The following is a 12,821-nucleotide window of genomic DNA, read 5'->3' on the forward strand; positions in this document are numbered from 1 at the left end:
TATCAGATTTTCATCTTTTCTGTCTCCTTTATCACCCTTCTCTTTAGGTTAACAAATTCTCTACTAGCAAGCCAGGGAATTCACTAGTTTGGAGTTTTTCTGAAGTGTTCACAGTCACATTTACTTCTCACTGTTTGTTTTATCATTAAAACACACTCATGCCTTTATTGTGACACAAAATATGGCTGTCACCCCACTCACACAAGGTGAGTATGACTGGTAATCAGAGAAAATGTAACACTGAGATTAAATGAGAACAAAAATACAAGGAAAGAAACTCCACCTCTCTGAGAATTTTCCTAACCTCAGGACAAGATGTCACCATTTTCTACAGCAATGTGGCACCTATAAAGTCTAAAATATTTATTTCTGGCATACAGAAATTTGTGCTGGAAATCAGTTTTATGGTGATAGTATATAGTTTGTGACTAGATCATTTTTCTTGCTTGTGATTACAAGATTTTTTGACTCAAGGTGCCACTTGAGGTGCAAACCTAAAAGCTGTGTAAATGTAAGGTTTTTGAATTTAGCACATAATTGTGGAGTACAAACATATATTATGAAATATTTCTGGTGAATTAAATGCATTTTTAAAATACACCTAAGAAAACCCAAACAAAAACAAGCCTACAACAGAATTTCTGTTGATTAAGAGGTATTTTATTCCAAAATTCTAAATATCAGAATCAAATCAATAATTACATTTTTCAGTTTACCCAATCATAGTATTTTGAAATTGTATATATATACATAGAAAAATACAACCTAATAAAAACACTCAAATTTGCATTAGGATGAAAAGAACGAGTTAAAAAGCAAACCATAGCTTTAATAGCTATACATTTCATATCAGTACAAAATTACTGTGCCACAACACCCACTCCTTTGCACAATTTATAATTTAATACAAAATAAGGTGACTTCAAATGTATATTGCTCTCCTTAAATGTACCGAAGACCTTTGAAACAAGTTCATAGTAACTGAAAATATTCCCATTTATCCTGCAAGTATTTACTGCACGACAAAGAAACATAAGATGCAGCACTCTCATTAGTATGTTAATTTTCTGCTTGTGCAAATAATGCTCTACTGATTTAATGCACAAGCAAACACAAAAGAAAGGAAAAAAAATCCATTATGAAGAAATAAAATGTTACATTTTAAGCATATTTATATCATGGCAAATACAGGTTTCCTTCATGGACTAGAAAAGCAAAACCTGTACAAGGATTTTTTTTTAAGATGAAAAATGCTACATGAAATCTTCCATTGCTCTGCAAAAGCCAAGGGTCAGGTTATTCACCTTTAATGCAGCATATCTGGAGAAAGTCATTGCATGAAAGGTTAGATTTCCTCTGCTGTGTTAAAATTCTACACATTGGGAAAAAACAGACCTAAATACCACAACCACATGAAACAGCAGTAGTGCTACAGACTCAACCCCGTTACTCTATAGTCTTTAGTCAAATTTTCCACCATGGCCTTAAAGAAGGTGGTCCCAGTTCTGAAGCACTCACGGGTTAGTAGTGGACACACCTTAGAATATACACCAAGCTTCACCCAATGTGGGTGATCAAAGGCTTCCAACAGCATCATTAATTAATTAATCCATCACCTCCAGTGAGCACGCTGCCTCTGCAAGGTCCTCACAAAAAAAAAAAAAAGGAAACACCACAAAAAAGGGAAACAGCACGGCCCTTCTTAGGCCAGCAAAAGTGGGCAGAGGACTGGCAGTGAGCCAGGCCAGACCACGGCATATTGCACCAGGCTGGAGGCTGAAAACTCAGTACCAGGGAGGCCAGATCCCACAGAGCTCAGCAATAACTACGGTCCCATCCAAGGGGTTCAGATCCCACAGAGCTCAGCAATAACCACGGTCCCATCCAAGGATTCCAGATCCCACAGAGCTCAGCAATAACCACGGTCCCATCCAAGGATTCCAGATCCCACAGAGCTCAGCAATAGCCACGGTCCCATCCAAGGAGTCCAGATCCCACAGAGCTCAGCAATAACCATGATCCCATCCAAGGGGTTCAGATCCCACAGAGCTCAGCAATAACCACGATCCCATCCAAGGATTCCAGATCCCACAGAGCTCAGCAATAGCCACGGTCCCATCCAAGGAGTTCAGATCCCACAGAGCTCAGCAATAACCACGATCCCATCCAAGGGGTTCAGATCCCACAGAGCTCAGCAATAACCACAGTCCCATCCAAGGGGTTCAGATCCCACAGAGCTCAGCAATAGCCACGGTCCCATCCAAGGAGTTCAGATCCCACAGAGCTCAGCAATAACCACAGTCCCATCCAAGGATTCCAGATCCCACAGAGCTCAGCAATAGCCACGATCCCATCCAAGGATTCCAGATCCCACAGAGCTCAGCAATAACCACAGTCCCATCCAAGGAGTCCAGATCCCACAGAGCTCAGCAATAACCACAGTCCCATCCAAGGAGTTCAGATCCCACAGAGCTCAGCAATAACCACAGTCCCATCCAAGGAGTTCAGATCCCACAGAGCTCAGCAATAACCATGATCCCATCCAAGGGGTTCAGATCCCACAGAGCTCAGCAATAACCACGATCCCATCCAAGGATTCCAGATCCCACAGAGCTCAGCAATAACCATGGTCCCATCCAAGGGGTTCAGATCCCACAGGAGTCACAGAGCTCAGCAATAACCATGGTCCCAACTGTGGCATCTGCCTGTGACAGGGCCACTGCCAACAGAGCTCTGCCCGCCTCAGGAACAAACCAAAATCATCTCCTCTGGGCCCTGCCATCACCCTTTTTATTTTTGGAGTCCTGTTTTTCTGTAATAAAATATTTATTTTTTTCCCCAACTCATTAACAGCCGGCAGCACTGGACACAACCAATCATGCTCAAAGGGTCACGTTAGGCTGGACCAAAGACCAAAACTGGTTTTCACCAGTGTAGTGCTGCTCTGAGACTGTTTGGGAGAGTGATGGAAAAAATACTCCAGGATTCTGTCAGGGTAACCAACAACAAACCCAAATGCTGCAAAAAGAAAATCTAACTGCAGCATGATTCCGTCAAATAACCAAGAGCGTGCTGATTACAGCTGAAATATTTTCAAAATATTTTCAAAATACCCTTTAAGACTATTTAAGCGTGGACTCAAGTTTAGAAACAACTAAATATTTGATACCTTTGCTTGGAATAAATGTTTTATAAAGAAAGAGCGCACGTAGGAAACTTTAGAAAGTTTCCACAAGCATTATGTGAATTGGAGATCAATGTGTAGATCAAGATTTAAAACAGAAAAAACCCTGATAACTTGGCAAACTTACTCAAAGGTTTCAAATTATGTTGATAAACATAGCCCATATTTGACTTTACAGTCATGCTTAAACAAAAAGCTATTTCCACAATTTCATAGTTTCTTGAAAGAAATGTAAACCTATAAATTAGGTTCCTTGCTTTACATTTTCTAAATATTGTCAAATATAGTAATAGATAATATGCATTCTGTAATATAAATCACTTTTCAGTATTGATCATGAGATGCTGCATTAATTGCAAACTGGAGTACTTACATAATTTCATATTTCATTATAAAAGATATAGCTCTTTTAAAATGTTCTTATTGTCTAAATAATTACATAGCTGTTGATTTTATATTTATAAAAAATCTGCTCCTGAAACACAGCTATCAAAAGAAGGCTAATTCTCTGTTACTGTACTTGTATTTTTTAAATGCTTCCAGTATGCACCATGTGCATACCAATCTTGACTCAAAGGCATTAATTTCATTCTAAAATCCCTTTTCTAAAGTTTCTTAAAAATCTTTAACATCCTTCTACAGTACTTGCTGTAAGAATACATCAATGCCTCTAAATCAGTATAAAATTTATATTGACACAAGTACATACATAATCTTGACTCTTATTGCTGAATCTAGAACACACTATCAAAAGTTTCCTGCACTCTCATTCAGGAAAATTTCCAGTTTGGAATCTCCCTGAAACACAAATGCTACTTTAAATTGAATTTGAGGTGTTACATCTATGCTAAGTAACCTGTATACTCCATTTACATATGCTACTGTGGTCTTTTGAACCTAACTGGGAATAAATGGACATGAAAGAAGCAACTATTTGTTTTCATCCTTCAGCAGAAGGCAAGAAATAAAAATCACTTAAATAAGTCTTACTTTATGTAACTTCAAAAATGGAAGATACTTTCTACAGCTACAGCAGTTTGTACCAATAAAATGTACCTTCTTATCCTGAAAATCAGCAAAAAGAGAGTTTCCAGTAAAATTAGGATGCAGTTAGCACTGACATTAGCAATGCTATGGTATCCCATCCATGTGAGCAGGAGGGATCTTGACCATGATTTTTATTTAAATACTCTTTTTCACCTCCTAACAAAGCCTACACATGCAAGTAGTCTAATAAATTTCAAGTCACCATGGAGTGTACATGTAATGAAAGCACACATGGAGGAATTAGAGCTATAATCTGTCTGGCAGGCTCTTAAACCTCTTACCCTACTGAGATTAAGACTGAGTAAAACCAAGCTCCTTGCACACAGATAATCAGCTGACAAAGCATGAGAACCACAAGCCCATGGAAGAAACTGAAAATAATGCTGCTCTACCAAAGTCACATTTTGAGGCCAGGATCAAAGCCTGACTCCTGGCTCTCTACTACATTACTAGTAACAATACTAAAAATACAGACAAAAATAAAACATTGGCCACACTGAAGATCTTGAAAGTTCAGTGAAAGCAGAATCATGCCCTACACCCTTTCATGTGAACTAATTTTATCTAAACAAACTGCCTAAACCCAACCCATGTACATGGATAAATATGCAAGCCTATATCTGGTGAACATACTGGCCCCCCTAGACTCAGTGCTCTCAGGTGCCATCATGGATCAGCAAATAAAAATGGATTTAACAAAAGCCATTGGTGGATTTTACCCCCTGAAAGGATGCAGAAATCAGAGTTGAAACAAACTGCTCATTTCAGAAAGTTCTGGCTTTAGTGAGCACTGCTGTATTTATGGGGGAGATGCAGTTATGAACAAAAACCCCAAGGTACAAAACCAAACCAGAGTTTTTGCCCTTTCAAGAGTTTGTCTGCATAGAAATCTCACTGGTGTAAGAACAGTAGAAGTCTTCCTTTGTGTGCCTGGCTGCACACAGGGAGTGTGGTGTAATTTACAATTTATAGTGTAATTTATTCTCTTTTTGGGAAAGAGAATAAACACGTCTCATAGAAGGCACCTTAGTAATGGTTCATATGTCCACTGTAGGATCTGTGCAACCTGTGGCTGCAAGCTGAACAACCTCCTGCTCTGCAGTTCCTTGTCTGCTGAAATGCAGAGACAATGCTCTTGTCTCAATCAGAGTAAAAAGTTTCCTTTCACTACACCAATGGTGAGGGAAATAAGCTGAGACTGATGCAAACCCATGGCTTTAAACCACCGACCTTTTGGTATGTTCAAAAACCAGCAATGGATCCAAATACTTAGTGTCTTTTCTGGCAATGAAATGCATTGAACATAATGAAATGTCTTGTGCAATGAAATGTCTTGTGCAATGAAACACGCAGGGACTGAAACAATGAATGAATCCAATGAAACAATGAATGAGTGAAATGAAACAAGCCAAATCAGCCTTTAGTTTTTGAACCCTTGTGCACTGCCAGCTCTTCCCTGCTTCATTGGACTCACTGTTCTCCGGGGGCAGGAGGTGAGGGAGCTGTGGGAGTGGCTGAAGGGCAGGTGTAATCCAGATCCATGGATGTGGCTGGCAGAGAGCCTGGTGTGCACAGCCCCTGTGCCACTCCATCCTGCACCTGGGCATGGGCAAGCAGGGAAAGTGAGGATGAACAGCTTCCCTGCAGTGCACCAGGTAACCTGTGCCACACAGTGCCCTGCTAGAAACCAAAACACCATCCAAGTAATTTACAGCCTTCAAACCCTGCACAGGTTTGACTTGTGGGCATCAAGGGTTTTCTCAGACATGTCTGTTGGCAGCCACAGCCCAGCATCTTGTCCCTGGCAGGGCATGAATGCATCCATGGTGCCAAGAACTCTGTGGAACACCTGGATCCTGCACTCTGGAAATACACAGCAGAGTCTTGGGATCTTGCCCTGAATTTTTTCCCCAAGTCCCACAGAAAGTACATCAGCCCCAGATTTCTGTCCCTCACTTGGTGCTTGCAGGCTCAATCCCTACAGTAAGAGCCTCAATACCTGGAGAACAGTGTTTGTAAGGTCTAGAGAGAAACCACAAGACAGATGACTGGTGTGCAGAACAGGTATCAGCTGTGAATGATTCCACTGAATGTTTCCTATTTCTTGAGCAGGAGAAAAAAGTCATCATCAGAGCTAATGGGTAAAGAACATTCTTCAGTACTGTAAAACAAGCTACATTCACCTTTTTTTTTTTTTTTGTGCAACTGACTTTCAAGAGCTAGGCAATGAAATGTAGTGTACTCCAACCAAAACCAACCAAAACCAACCACAGAATCCAGCCAGCACCTCTGGAGGCTGCTGGCTCCAAGGGCAACTGCAGAATCTGGGTAGCAATTCATGGAGAGTCAGTGCATGGACCAGAAAAGATGATGTGTCCCGTGTCCCAGCAAGCAGAATCCCAGCACTGCTGTCACTGGAGTTTGTCCCTGGGGTCAGTGCAGGTGTGTTAGTGGCAGGCAGGAACAGCATTAATGCAGGAGAGGGGTTTAAGTGTTTTGCCCTTGTTTTGCACATCTGAGACCAGCAGCTCTGCAGTGCTGAGTGTTTGCTCATGAAGGGGGAAGCCAATATTTGTTACCAAGATGTAGGCAAGTGTACACTTGAGAATGTCTTACAGATAAAACTCTGCTTAAGCTTCTGATGTTCCCTCCCCGTTCTCATGTGGCTGCAGTTGTTCTCTTTCTTGCTCTTCCTGAGGTGGCCTCACACGTTTGAAAAAGCCCATCTGTGATTCAGAGAACAAGGAAGAAATTGCATTGTGACTTGCAGAACATACACACATCCTTTCCCTTTCCTTCATCATCAGATCTTAACTGATTAAGCTGTCTTTTCACTCTCTTCCCCCATTTTTGACCTCCAAAGACAGGAAATATTTTTAATATATTAAAAAACTAAAACTGAGTTCAGCACCATCACAGACACGCTCTTCAATTCAGCTGCTTCCTGACAAAGCTGAAAAGCTTTTACAGTTATTCCAAAAACTTAGCAGATTCAGATGATATGGGGAGCAAGGCATTTCTGCAAAGTGCCAGTACTCTGTGAAATAATACATCAGGAGCAGGGAAAAGCAAATGGCACAAACCCCTCCCAGACGCAGGACTTACCCTGTACATGACAAACACTAGAACAGCCAGGAGCAGTAACCCTGCCAGCACAGCCAGAATGATAACCCACACTGGCACAGGCATGGGCTGGGGCTGAATGCCCCACGTGATATTTGTAGCAACCTGACAGAAAAACACAATAAATCACATTTCGCACCACAGTGACACGCTGAGTTCATCCATGCATTTTCAATCTTGTATACCTTTATCCTATCATGATTATGATCTTAATCCAGTATAAATTACTTTTTCTCTCCAGAATGAATGGAAAGCCATAGATTCTTGGTGACATAAAGACTTTACTGACCCAAATTTAATAGGATTTTAAAGTTAAATTATAGTAGGGGGTTGGGGATTGTTTTGCCTGGGTTTGCTTTTTTGCAATCAGTGGTAACATGGCAACATGTCTTCTGTAATTCTTGATGATTTTCAGTAAAACTGTAGGAATCCGGAAAAATTTTGGAATTACAGAAAAATAATTAGGGGTTTTCCTTTTTTGTTTTTGTTTTTTTCTTAAAAGGCAGTATACTTTGAAACAAAAAATCAAGTCCATGAGGCTTGAGAGAAGAAAACCTCAGCTAATAACAGGTATTAGAAACCATATCCAAAAATGAGTTAATCACAGTAATTTTCTAACTTTTCCTTAAGATCTCTTAATCCTATAATGCTAAAAAACTTTCTATTTGCCAGCCCAAATATATCTTCCTTTCTGTTTGCACCCTGTCTCCTCTTTCCCTTTGAAACCCCCTGAGGCACAGAAGGTCTTTTTGTTCCACCCTCACATATAAAGTTCACATATGGTGCCTTATATAACATAATGAAAGTTCATTATTCAAGCTGCAAGTGCTACTACAGTTGAAAGCAAATTTCAAGTAAAATATTTCTCTAACAACAATGGCATTAACAGGAACATGAGAACTGTTCACCATCTTTTTTTTCATTTTCAATTAAGTCTTTCAAGCCACAAATATTGTCAGCTCCAGTCTGTTTTACCCTCAGCTGTATGTGCACAACTGAAATAAATACATGAAACAGCTGATAAAATCAAAATTATATCAAGTCATAAAAGTGTTACTCAACAATAACTGTCTTTGCACTAATTTTGAAGTGACTGTATATGGATGCAAATGACTTACAACTGTAGAATTGTGAATATCTTCAAAGGAAAGGTTCTTATAAGGGAACTCTATAACGCTGAAGGAAGCAGATGATTTGAGAGAGTAGGAATGATTCTGATTTTCTTTCTGCGTAAGAAAAACAAAATTAGCATTGCATGTGGGTACAAAAATCACTTTAAAGATTTCAGAAACAGCGACAGAATATTCCCAGTCACTCACATTCATGAAAGTTTGGGTCCAAAGGCGTGATTTTAAATACAATATTGCACTCTTTCCCCTCTCCAGGTGGCCAACTTGGCAGACAATCTTTAAACAGTCAGCAGTTCCACAGCCCTGTGAATAAAAATAGGAAGGATGTTCTAAGAATGAAAATATTTGAAATGTGCTTAATGGCACTACTTTACCCATATATATATATATTGGGACCCACCATAAACCATTAAAACACATTAAATAACCTCCAGTATCGGATAATTACTTATACCTTGCAGTTACAAAGGCAGCGAAATGGTGATATGTTTATTTCCTACTAGAGATTTTTCCCCCATCGTGTTTAGGGAGGAAAAGCCTTCCTTGCGTTTGTTTTTGAGGGCTCCCATATCGGGCCAGGAGCGCTCCCGAGGTGGGAGCTCACTCACCAGGGTGTGCACGTCCCCCTGCGCGGCAGCCGCGTCCCTCCGGCCGACGCGGTGCCCGCGCTGCTCCTCCCTGCCCAGGGTCTCGTTCCTCTCATCCTCCCTGGGAGCAGAAACCTACACGCGCACCAAGGGAACACAAACAGTGGCTCAGCACATTGCAGGCTTCAGGCTGAAGGCCAAGAAAACACCTAACTGCAGGTTTCTCTCTTTCTATCCTAGCTTCTCTTCAGATTCCGCCTGAAAATAAATCATCGCAAATCACAGAGCAGAAGCACAGGAACTTTGTATTTATATATTCACTGAAGTTTCTGTTTGGTTATCAAAGTTACACAAGCATTCTTTGTTGTTCTATACGCTGAATATCTTCCCTCAGCCCTTTTTTTGCTCTTGAACTAACATACTGACATTTTCCTGAACTAACACACCGACTTCTTGAACTAACACACTGACTTTTATTGCTTGTTCCAAACTATCCTAGAAATCAACTCCTTACACTCAATTAAACTTGCTGGGTTCTATCTGGTGTTTCTTTTCCTAGTCCAGAAAAAAAGGAGTTTCTTCTGCTCTGTAAATCCCACGTTTTTGCTGGCAGTGATAGCTAACTCCTGTTGTCCTTTGTGATCTTTGGATGAATAGATAAATTCATCCAAATTGGATGAATCTATTATTATCTATCATCTCTTTATCCAGTTGGATGAATTCATCCAAATTGGATTAATTTGTCCAATTGGATAAATAGATAACTTAATATTAAAAAAAATACCATTTTCTTCCAAGAAACAAAACGCAGAAAATTTACATAAAGAGTCCAGAAGCATCTGGTTTGTTTTAGGTTTTAGTTCATGATCACATTGATTAAAACTCTATTGCTTTGGACTTAGAACTCATATAGAACAGCCTTAAAGTTAAAAAGGGGGGGAAAAAAGGAAGAAAACCCCATAATAAAAAGAAACAAGACAAATTGATCTTTGAGTTGATAATCTTGAGCTGCTGTTCACATTTTATTCCACCTGCTACATACATTGACAGGTAGTGTGGAAAAGTGTAGGCTTATTCATCAGCCATAGATAAAAATCTATCTCAGTTTGTCATATTCTCATGGATTTGGCTATTTTGAGAACTCACAAAACAACCAAACATACTTCATTCCACTCGAAGGGAAAGTCCTGCTTACCTTAATTTTCAGTGGGTTGATTTCCATGTCAGAAGTGCAGTTCATGGGACCGTCAATTTCATACTGCACAATGTACAACAGCGTGTTGTTTTTGTATTTGTAAGGCCACTGCAGAGTCATCATCACCTTGCTGAATGCACTCGGACCATTGTTTCTCAGCTGATTATGAAAATAAAATTTACAGATGTAAATAAATAAAGCTACTCTGTCTGTTAATGTGCATATAATTGTTACTTTATATTTGAGCCACAAATGTGATACTGCCACTATCCCTACCCCAACCACTTATGGCAACAGCATCAAAACTTTATCTAAAAGTAGTAAAACTTTTAACTATTATTATTCATACAGTTCTCTTGGTAAGTTTTGCTTAATTAAACAATCCAGATTAAATCTGTGATAATTCTTTAAAGGAAACTTTAAATACTTAATTTTTTTTCACAGCTAAAGACTTCAGGGTAGTGATTCAGAACAGATAGAGCACAATAATTTACAGCCATGAGCCATTCCCTGAGCTCACATTACTTCAAATGTTTTATCTAGATTTCAAAAGGCAATAAAATAAAATATGTGTAGTTATGTAGGTAATCAAGCCCTGTTGCACTAATTGCAGGCATTCCAACCCTTCTTGGATATAACAGTTATTGGCCCAGCATTAAAAAAAAATAAAATAAAAAAAGAAAAAAATCATAATTGACTCCAGAGAAAAGCTACACCGAAAGATTTATTTATTTTCATTTATCACAGAACCATGTCACAGAAATCAGCAGTAATTCCACACCTCATAGATGTGCTGAACCAGAGGCCCAATGTCATCTTCTGTTTCAGGGTTCTCCTTGGGCTGCCAGTTTGCAATGGGAAGGAATATGTGGTCAGGGGACGAGACACTAAACAGCAGAGCAAAGGAGATGTAGTTAGCAAGCATGAAAAAATAAATGGGATTCTCTAGGACATCTAAAGGAAAAAATGAACATGCTTAAAATACAGTCTCCACTCCTTCATCCCCTATATAAAAACTGAAAGAACAGAAGTGGTTGAATATTAAATGTTCAGTTCTGTTCTTTAAATTAAAAAAAGATAAAGGACACACACGTCATCCAAACAAAACCCGTGTGAAATATTGTGATAATGAGAAATATTGGTGATGTAGAGCCTTAGCAGTACAATCCTGAGAGTAATTCAGCCCTGAAAGCAGTGGAGATACCAATCATGCTTTTCCAGTGTGCCATCCCCCACTTCTCAGATACTGAAAAAATTCATCACAATAATGAATGCAGTGGAAAATTTAAAAAAAATTATGACTCAGGAATCCAAGTTAACTGGTTCTTTTAGGTGTGAAGTAGAGCTGTAACCCAGTCATTGCAATATTAATATTATGCTTAAGACTGAAGGTGAGGATAATACAAACTTAAATTCCATAGAATCTTCAACTTTGGTTTCAGGGTTTTCTGAAACCCCAGTCAGTTTGTGGAGGAGAAAAGTGACCTGCAGAAATGCAAAACTGCAAACAAGAGGGGTGATTTTTTCTTCTTCTAAAAAATATCTCTAGTAATGGAGGCACAATATTCCTTTTTGGAATAAACTATGTAATGATTCAGAATTATTTAAATCCAAAAGTCCAAAGGCTGGCTAGAGAAAAATCATATTGTCTTTATGATTCAAAATTCCCTAAACCTTCCTGGAAAACTTATGAGGACCTGAAAGGAAGTTCAGTGAATATAGAGAAGCAGATGTGCAAAAGCTCCTTAAAAGTGTTTATTAAAATATACTTAAAAGTGTGTATTAAAATACACTTACCCTCTAATTTCAACAGCTGCTGAAATAGCAAGGTCAGCCTGATAATATGCTACTGGGCTCAGGTTGTCATACAGGTTGGAACTGCAGGGAAAATAAAAGGTAAATTCTTAAATGAAATAAGCAAAGCATTTAATTTAAAAACCCTCCACACTTCAAAGTAATGGTGGTAAGAGCCCCTACAGGAAAGCACAGTTGCTAAAAACTGAGGACCAGACTCCAGCAAGTTCTCACCTAAATGCATGGAGCCCCAGCAGGGAGAGGATGGTGAAGGACACAGAGTTAATGCTGACTCTGTCCTGCAGCTCTCATCTAAGAAAATACAGGGAACACTCCCCCTTCAAGATGGTGCTGGGAGCAGAATTTTGATCTCCTCCAATTATTCTGTCCCCTTAAACATTTTCCTTTACCAAGAATCCTGAATCTTCTGATCATTCTTCAGCGCTGCTGTAATCAGCAAACACCTGCAGCAGTGCTCTCCTCCTGACCTGTAAATACCTCATTCTTTTTTTTAGAGACTGGACCTGCTCTGCCAGGAACTGAGCCAGCACTGCAGATCCAGCTTGGTGAGTTTAAGCCAAGCAGTGTGATCCCTAAAAGCTGTCCCAGATAATCCCTGCTGATGCCTGTCACTGGGAACTGTGATTACTCTGTCCCGTGGCACCTCTGTCACCCTTCCTGCACCCACCAGTCTCTGAAGGAATTTCCTTCCACAAAAGGCCTGAAACACTACAGGAACCTCCTTTCTCTTCCATCAGGAG

The 12,821-nt window shown here is 39.6% G+C and overlaps 1 protein-coding gene across 1 annotated transcript in view; it reads right to left on the reverse strand.

Moving 5' to 3' along the window:
- Positions 1–638: 638 nt before the first annotated feature.
- ITGAV (integrin subunit alpha V) overlaps positions 639–12,821 on the reverse strand; it is a 49,047-nt gene continuing 36,864 nt past the window's right edge. The window contains exons 23-30 of the mRNA XM_063162558.1: positions 12,064–12,144; positions 11,048–11,153; positions 10,267–10,425; positions 9,093–9,206; positions 8,674–8,787; positions 8,473–8,580; positions 7,337–7,459; positions 639–6,957 (exon numbers count right to left, since the gene is read on the reverse strand). Of these exons, the coding sequence (XP_063018628.1) occupies positions 6,862–6,957; positions 7,337–7,459; positions 8,473–8,580; positions 8,674–8,787; positions 9,093–9,206; positions 10,267–10,425; positions 11,048–11,153; positions 12,064–12,144 (901 nt within the window). The 3' untranslated portion in view covers positions 639–6,861. The remainder of the gene's footprint in view (positions 6,958–7,336; positions 7,460–8,472; positions 8,581–8,673; positions 8,788–9,092; positions 9,207–10,266; positions 10,426–11,047; positions 11,154–12,063; positions 12,145–12,821) is intronic.

This window comes from Melospiza melodia, chromosome 8, assembly GCF_035770615.1.
Source record: "Melospiza melodia melodia isolate bMelMel2 chromosome 8, bMelMel2.pri, whole genome shotgun sequence".
Classification (NCBI taxonomy): Eukaryota; Metazoa; Chordata; class Aves; order Passeriformes; family Passerellidae; genus Melospiza; species Melospiza melodia.